Raw genomic sequence first — 23,158 nt, forward strand, 5'->3', positions numbered from 1 at the left:
ATCCATAGGGAAAATGGACTTTGCCACTTGGCCAGAAAAGTGTGAAAAGAAGAGATTTCAACCTTCATTCAAATGCCGTCCTCAATCAAATGCCTCAGTAAACAATTTCCTAATGAGTTTACTTTGTCACTTGCTGTTTTCAGATCTTGTTTAACACAGCATGATGTATATATTATAAATTATGGTCCCATTCAGAGTGAAATAACTAATAAAACAAGGTATGATTTCTAAGTTAAATGAACATGCATTGTCCTTGGGCTCTCCATTAGATCTGTCCTGCTTCACGGTAACAAAATGTAAAACTGGGGCGTTACGACAGTGCCTGTGTCCATTATTTATATACAGTCTATGGCATTTTGTTTAACCCGGTGACAAAAGGAACAGTAAAATATCTGTATCATACAAATGTCTAAAGACACATTTCAAATCTACATTCAGTTTATGGGTGGCAAAGGCTATACCAATGGAGGTCTTGAAAAGACTTCCATTTATAGTCATTTAACTCTAGAGTCTGGCATGTCAAGAGAGGGAAAACAGTTGTTTCAGCTAGTTAGAATTTACCATGAATTTCACGATTATATAGCACTGATCTTATACCATATATTGCGTTTTTAAAACAGGCAGCTTTTGACTGAAAGTGTGTGGGTAGTGCCTGCAATGCAAGGTCTTCCTGGGGTTTAAGCCTTAAGCTGCAGAATTGTGCAGGATCCCAAAGATAGAAGTGTATGATGCTTAAAGCTCTCATCATGTGAATGCTGGGAAGCTACTTGTCTGGCCTTGCCTGTGGCTCTAGAGAGCAGCACACACATCACTGAGGAAATGAGGATGGAGGTGAGGGTAAAGTGACGCTATAACTTTTTCTACTGGTCCGAAGCATCGCATACAGCATGCAATAAAAAGAGGGGTCAGTGAGTCAGAGGTCACCTTGTGTTTTCTGAGACTTTAATACTGTATTCACTGATAAATTGCTTGAGGTTATGCTTCATGATTATGCTGAATAAACTGCAGAATTATGGTATTTATTATTTAATGAGCATTACTGTTTGAAAATAATTAGATGAAAAATATCTTGACATGAAATATTTTAAAGCAATTTTGAACAATTAAACTTATTAAATGTTGTTATTTTTATATGTGAAACCAAAAAGAGTAATTCATAAGCCGCAGTTGTTTTAAGTGAAATTGAAAATATTTAGCTAAATTATTTATTTTCCTTTCCCAGAAGGCTGAACATTACCAGTATATCTCTATTCAACACTTGCTCCTCACTAAATCCTCCTCTTTTGTGCGGGTGAATAGAAGTGAATAGGGCACATTTTTTCTCAGCTCAAAGCAACAAACAAAAGGGATGGAAGAAGTTTTAGAATTCATTTGGCTGGAATACAAGAAACATGAACCCAGACACCAGAAAAGAGACTGTAGCTGTCAGGGGCCAGTTGGAAAAGATCCATCCATCCATCCATCCATCCATCCATCCATCCGTCTTCTAAACAGATTATACTGCTCAGGATATGGCTGGGCAATGAATGGAATAATAAAAATTTACACATAGGTATATTTGTAAAATGATTTGTGCCACATACCTTACACTTAAATCCAAAACAACCAGTCACTGTCAGATTGTGCTCCTGATTATTATTTTTTTATGTTCAGATGCCCACACAGACCCTACAATAGCATACAAACTCACAAAAGAAAAAAAACAGCCAAATGCTACAAGGCTGCAGGGTTAACAGCAAGTATCTGAGATTATATTTGAATCCTGTGCTCAAACAAACAAACATTTAAAAAATATTTTCGTTATTGTCCAACACTAGTCATCTTCGTAAGTGGTAACATGGCAACAAGAACTGTGTAAGTAAATAACTGAGTAGGAAAAGTTTATTTATAAAGTGCTTTTCTCTGGCATAAAAGTCGTAAAGTGCTGTACAAGAATTAAAGTACCAAATCAATAGAGAAGCATGTGGAAACTGAATGAAAAGAGATAGAGACCTAAACAGACGATAGAGACCTAAACAGAAAATGTGAACAGAAGGCCATTTTAAAACAGTTAAAACAACAAGTGTATCCCATCCCATTTATCTCTATAGTGCCTTTTGGAAATATTTTACTCTTTTCTGCAATATTTGTCGTTTTTTGCTGGATTTGCATCTCTTTCAGTAAATGTGATTTGCAGTTTGCAGCATTTTCTTTTGTAAAATTGGTTTCCTTAGTTTGCTTGTGTTCTGTGTATTTGCCTTAACACCCCCACCCCCCTAGCCTTCTCTGAAATTCAGCCCAGATTTAGAGAAACAGAAGCAGTCATGAGTGCAGACAAGAAAAAGTGGCTGCAAAAGACAAAAAAAGAAAGAAAGAAAAAGAGAAGCTGTTGCAATCATGTGAGTACCCTATGGCTTCAGTAAAAACAATGCAGAAGGGAATAAAGCACAATGCAAGTAATGCAAGAATAAAGTTACCATGCCAAAAAGAAACACAGCCAGTTTGTTCCAACATATTTAACACAATCATGTAATAGAACATGGCGGGTGGAGGTCCAACTCCTCAGACACATCAGCTTATTAAACGTGTGTTCAGCCCATCATGTTTAATTTGGTAAGTGACTTAGCAAAGATGTCTAATACTTAAGCTATTTAATATTTGAGTTCAAGGTAAAAGTAACAGTTAACCATGTTAATAGAATAGACTAGAATGCCTTTATTGTCACTATGCAGTTGTACAGTGAGATACAGAGCATCTCCAACTCAGTGCAAACAAATTGGGGGGGGCACAGTTCTACAGCACAACATACATATGAACTGTATTAACAGAAAAAAATATATAAAATCTACAAATATACAATCCGGTGTAAAAAAGTAAATATTTAAATAAATAGTGTCATGTATATACAATTCGGGTTATTGCACATAGAATTTGGTATTGCACAGTGGTGGTTTATAGAGGGAAAGTGGGGGGTTGGGAAAATGGTGTGTGTATGAGTTAAGGGTGGTTATGGCCTTTGGGAAGAAACTGTTCTTGAGTCTGTAATACTGTATTTAGGTATTATTGGATACCTATACAGGGTTTCAGAGCCCAACAGGTATAGGAATTTTAACAATGATACTGGTAATTGGTGAATTAAAAATCTGATGTAGCAGCTGATATACTCTCTTTCTTTCAGACACACAAAACATAGACAGATTTCCCGGACATTTGTTACCTGTAGTTACATCGTCTTTACTAAGGTTACTAAGGTAATGTAACAGTTACATACAGTTACTCATTTACACTTTGGCTAGCGTTGCTTACCTCAGCTGGTTGTTGCCGAGTGCACTCTGGCGGGTAAATTATGTAATGTCCACACTTATAAGATATTTGAAGGGTGTTTCTCCAATCTCTCTGGACTTTTCTATTTCTGTTACAAATGCTGGTACCGATATCTTGGCAAATACCTAATACTGCCCCTGCCGATATCAGTCAGGCTCTAACAAGGTTATGGGTCTGACACCAGAAATTTGAGAGACAGACTGAAAAATTATTAATACCTAATTTTTGTATTTCCGAAAAGAATTAATACTCTTATTATAAGTACTGTGAGTCACTAGTAAGCTGGATGGGTCCACAATTCATGCACACCACAGTGGTGTTAATCCCAGCATACAATCATTTAAACCCCAAATATCCTAAAACTGAAGACAATACAGACACAAACATTCAATTGTATAAACTGAAAAAAATCAAACAATAGATGTTTTCTCAGGACTTGGATTATGTGTAGCAAATAAATAATTAATTATATATAATTTGAGAATCACTGGATTTTGATTATGATTTATATAAGTACTACAACTTCATTATCAGCACAATAGTGTGATTTACTTTGTTTTTTATACTTAATGTAAGATTTTCCATAAATGTAAAACTCAATTTCCAAAACAGTTGGGATGCATATCAAACCTTATATTGCCCCAGCTGAGGTAATAAAGGCTGGAAAAGTTGGACAATTACAAAATAAAACCTGGTAGCGCATTCCATTATTAATGCTAATTGGCAACAGGTCAGCAGTATGATTGGGCATAAAAAAAGAGCTCTGCTGGAAATACTTTAAGAAGCATAGCAGAGGACACAGGGTGAAGAGAAGATGGTGCAACTTGAATTTACGGTGTTTTGTTAACCTTCTGTGAGTGCCATAAAAGCTTTCCAACAGCTTAATCCATCTAAAACCAAAGATGGACAGATGCCGACCCCAAACATATGAAACTGATGGCAAGCCCTAGCAGCTCTCCCGCTGCGTTAAAGCTGAGCCCCCCACAAGCATAAGAGGACCGCATTTGACCCACACCTCATTTCAAAGGCAGTGGAGGAATGTTATTAAGTGTCTGATTTTTGACTGTAGACAACAACAAAATCAAACAGAAAAAGAGAGCCATCAAGTGGGAACAGCACAGAATCTGGCTTTAGCAGAAGGCAGACTCTGTGATAGGATAGGGTGCATTATGCACACGGAATAGCTTGCACATCCATCAAGGCATCATTACTGCTGACAGAGCAAAATATGCTGTTCTGTTATCCAGATGAGGTTTTTTTAGAGAAGGTCTTGCTTATTTCAGGAAGCCAGCTGCAAACAAAATTCTACACATGTTCTCAAATGGCCTGCTCTCATTTAAAGCCTAATAGCCATTGAAAAAATAAAAATACAAAACCCTATATCAAAACTTTTTGTTTCATTTTAATACTGCTTTTTAAATTTTTGAGCATAGTTTGGGTGTATAGTACCTACACATAAATGATGATATTGCTGCAAAGTCTGCAAAAAACATACTGACCGCTTTATTGAACACCATTTTTGACAATTTCTGCAGTGATGCGGATTTCGGACTGGAAGAAATGAGCAGAACTTGAGGTCGTCTACCGTTTCTAATTGTTCTGGGATGAAAGTGCCTGCATGTGTATTTACATGCTTAGCGTGTCAGCCATTCTGAGCCAAGCAGAGTCCGTGGTGTGCGGCACCGGAATCTCTGAGTTAATAGATTTTTGTCCCCAGTGCTTTTAGCGTGTTGATCTCCTGCTGATGGCTTCACACTCTGCTTTAAGCACAGAGATGGGGGGGGGGTGGGCGGCTTTGAATAGAGCCTCCTTAACACTGCAAACATTTGGCTAATGTACCTCATTACTTCCCCTTTGAGCTGATTTTCATTTTCCATTCACTTGCTGCTAAAAAAGCACCCCTGAAATTCCGCGTCTCACACGGGCCATTGATATTTATGCTTGCAGACGCAATTTGCTTAATTCCACACAGAAATATTTGTATCTTAATTTCTCCCCTCGATGAGAGTACAAGGAACAGGGGATGCATTAGAAAAAACCTGTGTTGTTAATTATACTGTGTGTTCTGTCTTAATTTTCTCTTCTCACGGTCCGCTACTGTATGTTTTCTTTCCAAACATAGATTCTCCCACCATCTATTGTTGTGCTATGCTGTTTGTTGTGCTTCCCCTGTGCTCTTGTCTCTGCAATGTTATTTGGCGTTCTGAGCTAACCATCACACAATGCTCCTTCTACCACGCTGCCTCCTTCTTCCCTCTCTCTGTCTCTTTCCCTCTCTCTGTAGATATTTGTGTTTCTGTAGCTGTGCCTCTCTCCTTTACTCTGTTTCCTCTCATCCCCTTCCCACACACCCTCACTGTCCTTGTACTGTGGGCAGTGTATATGTGCACAGAAGCACTTGAGACAACTTTTTTTCATACAGGCAAGCCACTTAGCAGCTTTATATAGCGAGTACCCAAGGAGAGGATTAACAGCAGGAAACATCAACAGAATGGCTTGCAGTGATAGAACACACATGCATATCACTGCACACGCGCGCGCATGCACTTGGAGCTACACCATTGTACTTACTGAGCCTTTGCCAACCACACATTGCACCTCTGCCATCCAACTTTTTATGATACATTATTATGTTAGTCATCCAGCATATGCTCTTATCCATATGGGATTCTATTGTAAAATATAGACCAGCCTTTCATCACGCTGGGCACAGAAAGCATATTTGATGTTAAAAGATCCAGTGGAGCCTGTGAGCCCCTGCCCGTTATTTGATCACATCTTTTGTCTTGGTCAGGTAAGGCAGCTCGTGTCAGTTTGGTGCTCACAGGGCATCATTCACAGCATCTCCCTATTTAGATCAGAGAGGAATCACACGCATTTGCAGCCTCAGAACATGCAGCGTGCACTCTCCTTTGCCCGTACACACATATGGACTCTCACCTTGCACACGCAAACCCGTACACACATACAACACACACACACACACTCATACGCACTTACTACTACATTCTTCATTATCATTCCAGAGCTGATAGGCTCTAATTATCTGCCTTGGCTCTGATTAGTCTCTCTGTAACAAGCTAATTAGATGGAGCCTTGTAAAATCATCACCACCATTACCACAGAGACATGCCTGGGAAAGACACCAACAAGCAGGAGGCGAGGAATGTGTCTTGCACCACTCCCCGCAAAGATTTGATAGTCAACTAAATGTTAAGTGCTGGAGCTCTGATTTCTTTTTGATTAAGTGCCTTTTAAACCCGTCTACTTTGCAATAGAATCTTTATCCTTTCTCATTATTCATCACGAAAGGATTGTTCCGTCTTACAGAGCAGGATGATCTGGCTTAAAGCGCATAAATTGCCGCTGTCAACATTTTAGGAGATAGCATCTGAACATTGATTAGTTTCTCTGCCCCCACGATACAGTGGCTATTTATCCAAAACGAACTATCGTCAGATCCCAGTCAGAACTTTCCTCTCCACAGAGCAACTTTAAAGCCTGAGCAGAAAGCGAGATTAATTCTCTCCTCTAGCTTCTTCCTCTCTCTGTTATTATCCCTCTAACAATCCTTTTAGGAGCTGTCACACACTTTATAGCTATTGTGTTTCAGTTGTGAACACTCACGAGCTAGTATGGAGTGTAACACGTTGCATTTTTCATCAAACCGCATCTTAACTGTAAAAGAGTTCAAAAAGAAATAGGAATTGTGATCTCCGCATCCACCTTCTGTTTTCCAACTCATTTGAGCCAACACAAGGTGCTGTCAAATATTTTCATGCAGTTTGAAGACTTCATACCATTTGCTGTGTGCATGTACTCATTAGAGGTATATAGTTTTACATTATCAGCTATAATAGACTTTGGAAAGACATTATGTTGCAGAACATTATGGAAACCAGCTAAGTAGAACTGCTTTATACAGACAGCACATCTGTTGAGGCAGCCCTCAGGTAGTGAAAGGATGCATCGCACACTCCTGCTGCTTTTGTCTTGGATTAAAAAGTACATACATAGCCTGTGGATAGAGACATGAAACCTTTTACATAATGGGATTTGAAATCCATAGTTACTTTTAGCCTTTAGGTAACTCACCTCTGTGCCTAAGTGTCCATGGTGTGTGTTTGTGAGAGAAAGACAGGAAGATAGAAAGCGACATGCAAGTGTGTGTTTGAGACGGGATCGCTTGGGCGTGTGTGGGGTTGTGTTCAGATCTGTATGTGCATGTATTTGTGTGTGTCAATGTGTTTGTCCTGGCAGGGGGTTTTTCTTTTCTGGGGTGAGGCAGATGGCCTCTGTGTATTGCAGTCTACTGAACTGTTTGGCACCTCTTCTGACATATTCCTTCATGCCACGTTGACACAAGATCACAGCCAATATTTGCGAAAATAGTGTCTTAGCCTACAATTCTGTGACTTGCTCCACATCGCAGGAATAGATTCTGCATAAAATGTGTCCTAGATTGGGCCCTGTGACAGTGTCGCGAGTTTTTCTTGCGAACATTGTTTCCAGATTGTGTCATTGTGTTTAATGTGGATAACGATCCCTTACTATCAGTTCCAGGAAAAGTCACGCTATGCTTCTGTCATAGAGACACAGTTTTACACCGCCTCTCCTTGGGTGCTGTTGTGCTCCCTTGCTGTCTGCCCCGGCTTAGGTTGAGCGAGTTGGTAATTGGATTCCTGGAATCTTCTTATTCACTTCAGTGAGGCAGTGTGCAGGCGACAAAGTGCCTGCAGTCGTGAGGCATCATCCCCACGCCCCTGTGGGAAGATCAAGGTAGCTTTACCCCAGACATGGTAGATGAGACTGTGGCTGAGGCTCTCTCCCATGGGAACCAAGGTGTCTGGATGCCTGGATGGAAACCCTGATGGAGAATGAATGGATGATGTCATATCCACCATCCTCAACCCTGGGCCCAAACATACCTCCTGACATCCACTTACAACAATTTCCTGAGCTTCTGGCAGCTATGGTGCAGCAAAAGAAAGTGGAAAGATAGCCGTTAAATTACTAAGTTAAAGATAGTGTGGTAATTGACTTTGACCAGACTTCTGAGCTGAATTGAGACTGTAGCGGTATCAGTTTCACAGTACAGGCACAGAAAACCCCCCCATTAACATTTAGTTTAATCTTGCAGTCCTGGTTTTTGCTAGCTACTGGAGAGGATGTATATCTCCCATACCTGTACCCTTAGTTGACTCTGTGCTTGTAGGCGCTTCACATTCCCCTGGCAACATGTCTCCCTGCTGCACACTCAGTTACATGACAGCTGTCACTTTTTGTAACCAGAGCTCCATCACTATCTCTGCACTATCCCCCAGGCCCAGACTGGTACCTGAACAAGGTGAAGTTGAAGATCACTGATGTCAATGACAACGTCCCTGAGTGGAATATGAAGCCGTACCCCTACCTGGCTGTTGTATCCCCTGAGGCCCCTGCGGGAACGTTTGTCTACCAGCTCCAGGCTCATGATGGGGATGAGGGTAAAAGTGGAGAGGTGGAATACTTTTTGTCAGATGGTAAGCTTTCTGCTGTTCTCACACACACACACACACACACACACACACATATAGAAGGGAAGTTGTATTAAAATAGATCGTGTTGTTGTTAAAATAAGTTGACAAGCTATAGAGACTTGAAAATAAATACAAGTAGTCAGACACCAGTTCTCAGACATGACAGCCAGAGGCATTCACACATTCATTCATGCATTCATAGGCTCTTTAGGTGTCCGTTAGATTCTCTATCTCTCTGTCACCCTATTTCTCTTTTCTTCTGTATCTCTGTCCCTCTTCCTTTTTCTACACACACATACACAATTGCAGCAGTCGCACACACACACACAGCCAGAGGCCTTCGCACATTTGTTTATGCACTTATCATGCACTCTTGTCTATCTCTCTAATTCTCCATGTTGCATACGCAGAGTAAATTCTGCAGACACACACGCTAAAATACACATTCACGCATTTGGCTGTTGGAAGTCTGCCATAGTAGACCCCCTGGTGGTTGAGGGGATAGAGGTTTGTTCACATGTCAGAGATTGGGGGATGTGCTAATCTTGCCAATGGGGCTTTACAAAACACTACTGACTTCCCTCTGACTCGCATTAGTACATCGCACAGCTTCACATTTTGACTTTAAACCACAATACTACAAAGCGGCCCTTGTCTTTGTCTCGCCCCTTGTCTATGCTGAGAACTCATATAAGCAGTGACATTTGTCAAAGCAGCTAACATAAACTTAAAAGAACTAGATAAAAAAAAACACTGAACAACTAGATATTTAATGTAAGTAAGATAGAACCAATGTTGAGATTTCATATTATTTATTTAACCCTCTTATCCTGTGCTTAATTTTAAAAACCTGAAGATGAGATGAGATGACAGTAGCCGGCCTTCCGTTGATCAGTGTCACCCTGATTGACCCAATTTTTTTAGTATTCAACAGCAGCAGAAAAAGTAAAAGTGCCCTCCAGAGTGATTTGTTTTTGTTTTTTTTGCACAGAAACACTTGGTTAGGTTTACATGCAGTCCTCCTCATCCTAGTGCATGGTGTGCATCCTTGTGATTTAACAATAGTGTTGGACGGATGTTTCCCCCCATCTTTTTTAAAATATTTAGAGTCTTACATTGATTACTTCCATGTTTGCTTGCTAGCATTCTTCCTTCACTGCCTTTGGCACATTGATACCTTTGTTGATGCATTGCTCCTACCGGCTGTCAGTCTGTGGAAGAGTGGGAAACCAATGGCAGGATGATCATAACTACAATGGGACTCACTAATTAAAACATTTCTCCATAGCATAGCTGCTAATCAAAATTTCTACAAACACCACAGTCAGAAAAAAATGTTTTCTAACTTAACGAAAAGTAGAAGTTGAGCAGCTTGATGTAAACTTAAATTGCAAAGTAAAAGTAGCCACTCGTCAGTATAATTACTAATGTTTAGAAGGTGAAAGTCATAACTAAGAATGTCTAATGAGTATATAAAGAAGAAGTTTGGTCATATGCTATATTTCTCACAATCCTAACAAATCTTATCAAACCTGTGTAACCACTGCCTGATTTATTCCTCTGATCCCAAGACCTCCATATATTTCCAAAATAATAAAAAAAACCACATCAATAAGTCATTAAGACATACTGCTGAAAGGGAGACATTTCCTTTGTTACAATAAACATTAGCACTGTGGTTCATTTTGAGTCATTCCCATATGCATTGTTCTGTTACTTCATTGTGTATTAATACATTTTTATTGCCTATTTTATAGCTTTTTTTCTGTGTGACTTTAAAAATCGTTGTCTCCAATATTTACAAATTGGCTTGGTTCATATTATTAAGTCACATTATTGAGAGAATTAGGAACAGAATTAGGAACATAGTGTTGGATTTGGCTTTTTATAAGATTTGTGAACAGCCTGAATATTATAACTTATTAATTACTGCAATCCCCAAGGCATAAAGTGGGGACACTACATAAAATGTAAATTTAAACAGAATGCAATCATTTAAACCTTTCATAACCCCTTATTTTATTTACAGTATCAAACAGAAAAAAAATAAAATGTTTAAATGTAGATAATGTACCATTTTAATAAAAAATAAAGCCATTTTGGCTTTGATGGCAGCCACAGTGAAGTTGAAACAGAGCCATGTTTACCGCTGCGTATCATCTCAAGTGCTTGAAAGGAAGGGTTAGGGGTTAGGGTTCGGGTAAACTGTGTCCACAAGTAGTGATTTCTGGAATCTTTCTTGAGCACATGCAGTGCTGGCTGAGAGCTTGAAGATCCTGAGGACTGATTTTCAGCTTGCACACGTGGGTTTATCCAGAATTTGGGAATTTTTTGATGATATTATTTACTGTAGACGAGCTAGATGATGAGATATTCAAAGCCTTCACGAGATTATGGTGACAAACATTATTCTGAAGTTGTTCCACAACTTGTAGATGCAGTGTTTTGCAGATTAGTGAACCTCTACTGCTCTAAGATTTTCTTTTTATACAAGAATTTAATCATAATTTATTTAATTACACGATGGTCATCCAGATAGTTCAACACAAAACACAAAGTGCAAGATGTGCATATGTCTTCACATTCTTAAACTGATCCTCAGTTCCATTTCTGACACTTGTTTGTTGCAAACAACAATAAAACGTCAATTATTCCTAACCCCATTTATATTATTAATGACCAATTTATACCAGAATAAAATAAAAAATATTTAAATCATTTAAAACTGTAAGGTGTTCTAAGGTAAATTTTAAAAAGAGTCAGCTGTAATTTAGTTTCTAAATTCCACAGAAAAGATTTTCTGGCCATTTTTGAACATGAATATTTTTGAATATGAAAAATCGCTCTTTACAATTTAAAGTGTAGTGCTTGGAAAGGCTTCTTTGTCAATATAAGCCTTGAGAACAAGCAAACTACTGAGGACCAAGGCTGAAATTTCAACTGACACTGCACTGCTGTCAGTAATAGAAGTCCTGAGGTCAGTGAGACCTGATAACCAGTCATCAATTCTCACCGGGCAGAACCGGCCATCAGCTTTGACTTTATATATATATATGAGGTTTTTGATGAGCCTCCAAATATTCCTGGCCCCTCTATTCAAGCTTATCGTCATCTTGGGTACAGAGCTGCTCTTTAGTTTCACACGCTGTTCTTTCAAAATGACAAGTGAGGGAATGCAATCATCACTTCATGGCAACTGGGGTGCCTAAAGGATCTGTGGTTCCCTTCTCTTCTCAGTATGCTCTGATTCTGATGATGACATCTAAATGTGAAGAGCAAATATACATTAAGGTATATACTAATATGCCTAATAGTAACTAAGATATAATTTTTAAGAGTTTAAACTGTTTATGATCTGAATTCTTTTACGCTACCTTCAATTTGCTGTCATTAGTACATTACTTTGGTCCAAAGTGTCTGTAAAATGAAAAATGCAGTTGCTGTTAAATATCTGTCAGAATGACTAAAAACAAATAGGAGTTAAAAATAATTGCAGTTCTTGTTGTCAGTGAATAAACTATCAAAAGATTTTAATATAAGTAAAAAGTCCAAAAATGATTAAACGTAACAACAGTTGTTGACTATTATGATTAATGAATTGCACAGAATGAATAAAATTAAACGTGTTTATACATAAATCATATTTATTAATCCTATTAAAGCTTAACAGATTGTATAAATCTTAATTCCACAAACACAGTAAGACAGAAATTCCTATTTCAAAAGGCTATTCGGGAAACATTTCTGTGTTTGCATTCAGGCGATCGCCCTTGCACTGGTTTGGATCCAGTTGTGGAAAATAATGTCATTGTATTTCCCTGTAGGCGGTGATGGCTGCTTTGCTGTTGACAAGAAGACAGGCCAGGTGGTGACCACAGGGCTGGTACTTCAGAGGGAGAGAGAGTACTTGTTAAGTGTGGTGGCCCTTGACGGCATGGGGAGCCGCAGTGCCCCTGCCATGCTCTCTGTGGTGGCAGGAGCTAGAGCGCCGCAGTTCACCAATACAAGCTATGCCATCTCAATACCAGAAAACACACCTGAGGGACAGCCGTGAGTACTGCCTGTGTTTGCATCCACTTATAAACATACTCAGGGATACGTTCCAGCTGCGTATTAGGAGCAAAATATCATGAAAAATGGTTTTCTTCTTCCAGTGTGTTAGAAAATATTAATTCTGTACAGCTGAAATTATTTTATTTTTACAAGTCATTTCTTGTTAAACACATATGCCAGGCCTTTTTAGATCTTTATCTGTTCCCATCTGGTTATCAGCAAACACTTTGTGTCAGATTCCTTATTGCTGCCTCGGTATGTTTAACTGCCTGATACTGCAAGCACAACATTAAAAATGCAACAGTATAGTAGACATATTTTTAATACACTTAATTTCTGTAAATTAACAAAGACTAAGATGAATGCAGGCATGAGACGATGTGCTGTCTCACGGAGTGACTCACATGAGGACAGTTACACATGCAGACTTTAGCATAATAATATAAATCACTGAAATTTTGGTATGTATAGCTCTGCTGTGCGAACATAAGTCCTACAATAATGAATGCAGACATGCATAAAAACACACAAAAGGTGTCAAATCTCAAGCATAACTTGTTAAGAATTTGTTAATAAATATTCATTTGTTCACACCAGTGCACTCAAGCATGAACTGACTTATTATCATCACACACTATTAGGGAATGCAAACTCTCTTCACTGTCAAAACAAACACTGATATCTACATAATAGTATCACATTATTACACAGAACTGACGATCACTGATTGACTGTGTTTATAGCACATAGCCAATGGGCCATACAATAATTGATTTCATTACAGCACAGTGCTGATGTAGGAGAAGAGGATTTCGATTCTAATTCAACAAGGGTGCAGCTAAAATCAAACAATAAAGACTGTTTTTTCCATTTCTTTTAATCGCTTTCTCTTTGTTCTGCAGCTTCCTGGTGGTGTTTGCTATCTCCTTCCAGAAGCAGCAAATCAGCTATAGCCTGCTGATCAATCCCAGTAGCCTTTTTAGCATTCAGCAGGAGACGGGGGAGATCAGTCTGACCAGGACACTGGATTATGAGAATGACCAGCGACGCTACCTTCTGATGGTGCGAGCCAGTGAAGAGCCAGGCAGCCTCAGCACTGCAACTGAGGTTAGTTTAATTAGACAGAGATACGGGCACCAAATAGGAGTCATGTAAGAGTTCAAGCTCTGTTGTAATCTGAGGCCAAAGCTGAGGTCCACTGTGATGTTTGTGACTGCGACTCAGGCATTTACTATTACTTTGGAGAATTAAACGAAATAACAAAATTGTTCTGCTGTTTGGATGATTTTCTCTGTCGCGCTCTCCCACTGGACTGCCACAACCCTCCGAGGCAGGCAGATTTTCATCTAAATAGCTCATAACGGTTAGCAAAGCTGCTTAACGACAGTGACCTGTTGACATCACACTGCTTGGCACCACACACCACAAAAGAGGAGCAGCATAGTTTGTAACTGTCTACAGCAGTGGCACGCCTGAATGGTTTTTAAATGTTAACAAGTAGACTGATGACCCAAGTGATTTTTTTGTTCTGCGGTTTCACTCTTCGCCTTCGTGTCTCACTAAGTGCTTTTTGTCAACTGTTATCTAGAGATGCAGCTGCAAAATATAGCACCCTCTTAGGCACAAGAAATCAAAATCTGAAAACATCCTTCACAAATGAATATTTCTAAATAAATTATTTACGACTGCAGTTTGATTTCAATTATTAATTGAGAAGATTTTGTTGCCCAATTATCATGTTGGGCTCTTACTTTGTACCACAGATTTAGCGGGCACAACCTCCTTCTGCTCAGCTGCATGTTGTGGAATAAGAGATGGAAACCGGGAAAACCTATCCCAGCTATTTCAGGACTATTACTCAGCTGTCACTTCACACTTTACACACAGTGGTGACAGGGAGCTTGTAGGGTGGAGGGGCGACTAAGGGCCTTTGTCGCAAATGCGCACAGTGAGGCACACACATGCTAAGAACATTTCTATTTTTGACTCAAGAAAATCATGGAGTGGAAGATAAAGAATGTGTTGAACTGGCAACTTGGGGAGCCATAAAATGCAATTTAGATTAAGTTTTCGGGTCAGCTTCCTGTACAGAACCTTTCATACGGTTGTTTTCTAGAATTGAGAGTTGATAACAAAAGCTTAATTTTGTCTTCTTATATACTGATTGTATGACTCCTCTCTCCTCTCCTCTCCTCTCCTCTCCTCTCCTCTCCTCTCCTCTCTTATCCCATCACGCCGGCACTAATCAGGTTCAGGTGTTGATAACGGATGAGAATGATTGTGTCCCAGAGTTTCTTCAGTCCATCTATAGTGTGGATGGAATCCCTGAGACTGTAACCACAGCAACATCCCTGCTGCAGGGTGAGAATCCTCTGACCCCATATGTCACATCCATCTGGTTCTTTTTGAATTAAAGAAAGAAACTTTATAAAAAGTCACTTTTTCCTAGGGGAAAACAGCAGCTGAATTTTAACAGAAGAGTTTCTCGTCTGACCTTGAGTTTCCCAGTGAACGCGTTTCATATTTACATTATAATCTGTTACATACTGAACCAGTGTAGCTGCTAAAAAAAAACACCATACATTTTGATTTATTACGTTTTGTATGAATAATGGCAGTTTATCTATTACTGCATGGGTCTAGCTTATAATTTTTAATTATGAGGCTGAAAGAATATGTTTTGCTGTCATCACTGCTTAACTTGTAAAAATACACACTAATTAAGAAACCTATTGAGGGAAGTGTAGAAACAGAGTGTGGTGGGTTTTTAATCAGATACAGTTGTTTGTTTCATAATGCGTGACCCTGTATCTCTCACACACTTTTGCCACTGTCACTGGTGATTAAAATTACACTTCTAACTGCATTCATGAGATCTGAGTGTTTTGGGATTCTGTATGTATGAGATTCAGTATTTAGCCACAGCCACAGATACAGAACTATCTGAAAGGGATTCTTCCACCATGCGTGATATTTAACTCACAAAGTTAACCCTTGAAATGTTAAACATGCCACATAAAATGCAAAAACAAACCCCAAAACAAAACATTATTCGGGGCTATTTGTTTGGCCTTTCACATTGTTCTCTTTAGTTGTTGTCAAATGTTATTTCGATGCGCGTGGCTCTTGTGGTCCTCCATACTCTGGGACTTCTTTACCCCACTGGCTACAGTGGGAATCTCAAGCTGGGCAATTGTTTCTGGTGCATTCTGACTGAGAAAAATGGAACAAATTTAATCTCAAAACATTCGAATAAACAGCCTGGAGCGGTAAAGACTGTTGGCGCTGCAAAGCCAGCGGTAGGAGAAAATGGCAACCAATACAAACGGATGCAACGACAAAAAAATAACACAACCAGTGTGGTGGCAGTAGAGGAATCAAAGATGAAGAGAAAATGGAGACAAAGTGTCATCTTAAAGGGTTGAAAAGCAAAAGTATAAAAGGGAGACCTTTATGCTGCAAATGGACTATAGCTGATATTCAGTGCAGTTCTAGGACTGTATCATTCTGTAAAACCACCCTAATTTAGATTGACAAGATAACTTAAACTGATGAACTGCACAGGTAACTAAAATGTCAAAGTGATGGAATGAAAAGTCTATTACAGTGCGTCTTCTTCACAATATACAAACAAGTCAAGAACACAAAAGTCCACAATCAGGAAATAAATAATTCATGAATGGAAATACAGAGGGTTTACAACATGGTGGGAACCAGTGGTTACACCAGATTAGACTTTGTAAGGACACATCTAAAATAGCACAGTCTGGGGGAAAAAAAAACTTTAGAAACCAAGACAATCTTGTACTAGAATGATGGGAAGCGTAAAGTATGGAGAAGAAAAAGAACAGCTCACGATCCAAAGCATACCACATCATCTGTCAAGCATGGTGGAGGAAGATATGGCTGCCAGTGGAACCGGGTCAGGTGTTTATTGAAGATGTGACTGCTGATAAAATTAGCAGAATTAATTCTAAAGTTTAAAGAGCTCTGTTCTCTGAGCAAAACTGATCGGATGGTGCTTCACACTCCAAATGGATAATGACCTAAAGCGTACTGCAAAAGCAACCCAAGAGTTTCTCAAGGCAGAGAAATGGGATATTCTTTAATGGCCAAATAGTTTATCTTATCTCAACCCAGTAGACCATGCTTTTCAGTTACTGAAGACAAAATCGAGGTCAAAGAGACCCACAAACGTGCAGCAATTGAAGGCAGCTGCAAAAAATGCCTAGCAGAGCATCTCAAGGGAGGAAACAGAGCATTTGGTGATGCCACTGGGTTCTAGACTTCAGGCAGTAATTGACTACAAAGGATTTTCCACCCAAGTATTGAAACCATTTATCTATTTATAGTTATGTTAGTTTGTCCAATTACTTTTGAGCCTCTGAAAATGTAGGACTGTGTATAAAATCACATCTTGATTGTTTGATTTAAAATGCACTGTGGTGGTGTACATAGACCGACTTAGAAAAATGTATCACTGTCCAAAGACGTATGGACCAAACTGTAGCTAAACTCGATTGAAGAAGATAAAAAAAACTGTGCAGTCTGAGCTAGTAACAGCAAGGTTCAAAGGAGATTTACTTCACTTTATCTTTACCTTTTAATGAGTCAGTCACACTGTAACAGTTAAATGCAAAGAGTGCGTAGTAAATTACCTGTCTGGAAATGTATTACAAGATGTTCAGATGGCGCTGACATGCACAGGCTGCTTGCTGGTGCAGATACTTGACACACAGAAAATACACACATCAAAAGAATATGCAGTAGACAATTGTTATGAGCTTGAGGGGATGTGCATGAAACAGAGATTTTAAGTGAAACTCGCACAGTGTTTGTGGCTATACTCTTAGAGAAAATCACAACACACATTGGAAACCAATCTATACTTGTTTTTTCTCTATAATTACCCCAGAATAAAATCATTTCCAAATCCACACACAAACACTGTCCATTTCACTCTGTCTTTTTGCTGTCTTTAAGCTCGTATTGTCAAATGATAGTAATCATTCTGGAAGGGCACCGTTTCTGTTCTAGTAATTGTAGCTGTCATAGCTCGTGATTTATCGCATGTTTAGCAAGGCCATAAAGAGATAATGATCTACACAGATGTCAACATATTCATGAGCTGATCACATCTCATCAGCCCTTTTCGATTAACTCGTAATTGATGGCTCTCGTGTGATGTCTTTCCTCCTGCCAGTGTTAGCCACGGACTGTGACTCAGGGTTAAATGCTGAACTCACCTATTACACCCTGAGCCCGGACTTCAGCATTTCACCCCATGGGACTGTTTTCCCAGCGAGACGGCTTGACTATGAGAGGCCTAATCATCTGTATGAGTTTGTGGTGATGGCGGTGGACAGTGGGGACGAACCTCACTCTGGCACCGCCACCGTCCGTGTGAGGATGGCGAATGTCAACGATGAAGCCCCCGAATTCTCCCAGCCTGTGTAAGTAGTTGTATTGCATTTGAAGATGTTTTTTCCTCATCACAAACCAAACTCAATGGTTTATCATCATACTTTGCAAATATTGTTTGAAAACATAAAACGACTGCATCAAAAAACTAAAGCTGAGATACAAAAGTGCAATGAAAAAATCAATAAATGATTATAAAAAATATCCAGTTTTGTGTTGTTGCATTTTTCTTTATGCAGGTCTTAATCATGTACAGAATTGAACATTTTTTAACATCAAAATCAAGCAGAGTTTAAATAAATTTGCCATTGCTGCCACTGCTTAAATTCTGATCCACCAGCTGATCATATTTGAGTTTATCAAAGCTTTACTCTTTGAGCAGACAAGGTAGTTGCATCACAGACATATGGGCTGTTACATCATACATCACAGACCTGCCTTCCTTGAGGCTATCCGTTGCAATAATATTTGATGCTGGGAGTGCTGTTGTGAATAGTGGCCAACTCGTCTCCAAACTGCTGTAGTGAATGCACCAGCATAAGACAAACCCAGTATGTTTTATTTAGTGTGTTAATCACAGCCATCTGGCATCAAAACAGTCTGTTACTCACATTAATCACAAAGTGTGACATTGTTAGTTTCACAGCATGTTCTGGTGGATAGCTCGGAATGTTTGTGGTCCAATATTGTAGTGAATTCGGGCATTCACTTCACACTCTGTGCGTTTTATTTTTGGTCTTTTCCAAAGGTATGCAGTAAACTGACATATGGATGCAATCCAGTGTGTCCCAGAGTGGCTTTTTGGCAAAGCTGTATAAGTGGGTGGGCAGCAACTGTCACTGTGGCTCTGCTACATTTATTCCCCCGAACGAGTAAGCTGCTTGTCCTGTCAGTCATGTTTCAATGACCTTCACAGAAGACTGTTGCAGACCTCTGTTACCTGCTCTTGTTGCATTGTCAGGTGTCAGTCTCAGTGACTGGCTAGACACACAGCCAAACAATGAGGTGGGCAGAAAGGTGGAGATGTAGGCAGACAAACATAAAACTGAAAAGAAAAACACACTGAAACATGGTTGCAGGGCAAGCAAGTAGAGAATGCCAAAACATACACTGCGAGTAGACAGGAGACAGCCAGTCAGATATGCAGATAAACAGAGAAGCCTGTCGGCAGTCAGGCAAATATTCTTCCCAGCAGACAGATAGTTAGAAATGCAGACATTTTGCCAGGTAGCATGTGTTAGGCGCTTCCTCACACTATGGCTTTCTGAGATGTAGATAAATGCTGGGAGGGAAGCGAGCAGGGGCCCAATTCGAATTCGACTGCTACTTCCTCCAACTCAGTGATGACTGAAACTCTGTGTTGAGTCACACTTGTGTCTGCAGAGAGTCTCTTAATTAAGGGGTAGTGTAGAATGTACCAGCAAGCTTTGGGAAGACCTGCCATTATTTAATAGTAACAGTACTTTCTGTGAGAATATGCCAAGTAGGTCTATTAAGATGATGTCTATCATCTGCTGAAAAAAGTGTGTGCTCCATTTGAATTGTATTCAATCATTTAAAGCACAGACAGTATTCAGCATTTGTTGAAATTATTCTACTTTTCTTCATTCTTTTCTCCAACTTCTTCTTGACCTCTATAACCAGAATGGAAAATAGTAATCTTTATTTATAAAGCACTTAAAAAAAGGTGGAAGCTGCAGAACAGAATATTTCAGATAAATTCAGCAGAATAAAGTTAAGATTTGGTTGCTGAAAGCAAAAAAGAACAAATGAAGCAACATTATTTTGCTGTAAGATTTTTTGTTTTAAGGGAAGCCATTTCATTTTTCTTTATTACAGATGCAGTCCTACTGAAATAATCACATATAACTCAATTTTATGAATGCAGTTCAGTTCTGTGTTATTTATGTAGCACCAAATCACAACAAGGCACTTTAAATTGTAAGGTAAAGACCCTAAACCACAACAATCATATGTGTGGAGGTTCCTTCATGCAGGAAACAAAACAAGCTCTTCACCTTTCAGCACTGTGGGTAGTAAGCCTGCACTGATGCAGTCTCAGTGTTGGAAGGATTCATAACCCACTCACACTTAAGGCTAGTAGGGTTGGAATGACACTTAATGTGGCGGAGCCTCCATGTAAATGTGCAAGTGCAGCGAGAGGCTGTAGGCTGCAGATTAGAATTGGACTATAGTGCTCAAAAAAGAACAGAGACTCATATGGAGGTAGAGTGTGCACATTAACATTTAAGAAATTACTCTTATATTCAGATTAATTGAGATTCTTGCCTGACAGATGAGTGGATGGGCTAGTGTTTTTTTCCTCTCAGTTTGCATCTGAATGAGCCACAGAGAAGCTAAATGTGATTGAAGTGAGGGACAGACAGCGAGAGACTCCATGGAAATGCAAACTGTCCAGACATGCAGGGAAGCAGACAGACAGGCAGGCAGGCGTACCGTGTCTGAGCACAACTTCACAGTTCAGTGAGATGTAGGAAGATGCTTCAGGAAGAAAAGCAAAGGGAGTGTATATGTTTCATCCCCTCAGAGCTGCGGAGAGGTGGCCTCTGAGCCGGGTGACAGATTACAGGTCACTCATGTTGCCACGGAGATTGCCGAGGCTGGCGGAGATGAATCACCCATCAGCGTTCTTCTGTAAACCATCAATCACCTCTGACTTTTCACCATAGACACCACAGCCCCACCCCACATACACGCATACTTACACACACACACACACATTAGAAGAGGATACAGCACAAAATCTCACAGGGGATGAGTTCTGCTGACGAATCAACTCGAACTCTGTGAGAACACCGCCCCCTCTTATAGCCTGCTCCTCTCTGTCAGCCGTCCTCTTTTCCTCTCTTTTTTCTCCCATTCCCACATATCACTTTACTTGTCATTTCAGTGACAGCCTTCTTTTTTGTCACCTAGCTGCTCCTTTCTCACCTTTTTTTTTTTTTTTTACAATTTCTCTTCATCTGTGCGTCCTCCTAGTCACAGAGTTAATCTCCTCCCCATTGTGCTTTGTACCACAGCGGTATATCAGTCTCCTGTGTCTTGCTGGGCATTTTGCTACTCAGCACCACAGAGCAAGCAAATCACTGTTGACATTTTAAAAGGCAGTGGATCAAATGGCCCACAGTGGGCAGGGTATGTGGAAGCACCATTTGTTCAATGGCTTCAACATCCCAGTAGACATTATCATTTGTCTCTGGTCTGGCCAGCTAAGAGGACAGGTTAAATCATAGTGACAAGTAAAAGCCACAACCATAAGTCTAATCAGCTTCCCGATGCCCTGGACTGTGTAAATGATTCATATCTCTAGTCTCTTTGTTTGTGGGTTTCTATTATTGACTTCCACCAAGTATGTGTTCTCACTTTCTCTAAACTTGAGTTCCTCTTTGCAGATATCGGACATTCGTTTCTGAGGATGCAGGCCCCAACACCCTGGTTGCAACAGTTCTGGCCAAAGATCCAGATGGCGATGGTATAATCTACTCCATAACAGCAGGCAACGAGGAAGAAAATTTTGTCATTGACAGCCAGAAAGGTGATATTTCTTAATTTTCCGACCAGGTGTCCTATTATTCAGCTCTCATTGTAATCGATGGGCTTTCTGTCAAATTGCGCTTTCAATTTTCTCAAATATATTTTTGTAACAAAGGTGTGCAAGGAACGGCCTCTATTTTCAAAGGCAGTGTGAAAAGATATTGAAAGCTGATAATAAAAGCTATATTTCCTATACGCATGCTGCTCTTTCTATTATTAGGGTCATAAATAAAATCTATAACATTATTTAGGAAATTGCTGTCCTTGGTTTGGCTTTTTCCAGGTACAGAGAAGAATGTTCCACATGTTTCTTAGCCTTCTAGCATTGATGACTGCACAGTTTATCTTTTTTATTTACCCTTTGATCCGAAACCAGTGGCAATCTCTGTGACATTTGTCACCCAACCCTTTCAATTCAATTTCACAACAACTGCTCTATCATAGTTCGCAATCTCCAAGCTCTGCTCCGCCAGCTCCTCTTTCTTTTGTGTCATCGTTTTATATTTCTTTCCACCCTTTCTGTGTATCCTCCGAGAAAGAAAATGCTAAGGCTGATATCCTTTGGGTGCGGGGAAATCACTATATGGTTTCCCTTTTACTGTATATGTGAGGAATGCCGGCTCGCTGAATAGCTGGTTGAGCTGGTGTTGCATTTGTAAACAAGGCTGACATTTAAGGCGAGACAATTACTGCGCACATCCCAGAGTTTGCGAATTTTAATGTAGTGGTGCAGCAATGTCAATATCACGCATTGTCATTAGAACCTTGGATCCTTCTCTGTTCTGTGGGCAGGTGAAATTACAAGTAATACAGGAGAGAGGGAAGTCAGGCGCTCCTATATGTGTGTATCAGCATGCTGTGTTGTCTTTAATCAAGAGCATTGAAGGGGATGAATAGAAACACAACAAGAGAATAAAAAAACTCCCCATGCTCTCACTTCAATGGGTTTTCCCCACATCACAGGCTGCTTGCTCATTCTGCAACCTCTGATGTTTTTGTATTTCTGTTGACGAGAAAGATGTTGACTCAGATGCTCCATCCTTTTATCCCACCTTTTATCTTGACTGTTACATGAAAGCAGACAAAGGGGGCAAGAGGAACAGCTAATAGGCATCTGCTGAGCCTCGTTAACTTCTGACCAGACTCACTGTACTGCTTTATGTTTTCGCTCAAGTGCTTTAGCTGGATGGGCATCTTTAGAGGAAAGCATGCAATTATTAGATTAGAAATGTGACAAAATCACTACTGTGAAATTGGTTTTTGGATTTAGTCTGTATATCAGATTTCTACCTTTCTGTGGACTTGAG

At 39.7% G+C, this 23,158-nt stretch overlaps 1 protein-coding gene across 1 annotated transcript in view; it reads left to right on the plus strand.

Annotated features, from left to right (window-relative positions):
* Nucleotides 1-23,158, plus strand: part of LOC106098375 (neural-cadherin) — a 96,415-nt gene that overhangs the window by 26,697 nt on the left and 46,560 nt on the right. The window contains exons 2-7 of the mRNA XM_019361878.2: nt 8,628-8,825; nt 12,647-12,872; nt 13,778-13,982; nt 15,125-15,236; nt 18,079-18,328; nt 21,710-21,852. Coding sequence (XP_019217423.1) covers nt 8,628-8,825; nt 12,647-12,872; nt 13,778-13,982; nt 15,125-15,236; nt 18,079-18,328; nt 21,710-21,852 — 1,134 coding nt within the window. The remainder of the gene's footprint in view (nt 1-8,627; nt 8,826-12,646; nt 12,873-13,777; nt 13,983-15,124; nt 15,237-18,078; nt 18,329-21,709; nt 21,853-23,158) is intronic.

The sequence above is a fragment of the Oreochromis niloticus genome, linkage group LG7 (genome assembly GCF_001858045.2).
Source record: "Oreochromis niloticus isolate F11D_XX linkage group LG7, O_niloticus_UMD_NMBU, whole genome shotgun sequence".
Lineage (NCBI taxonomy): Eukaryota > Metazoa > Chordata > Actinopteri > Cichliformes > Cichlidae > Oreochromis > Oreochromis niloticus.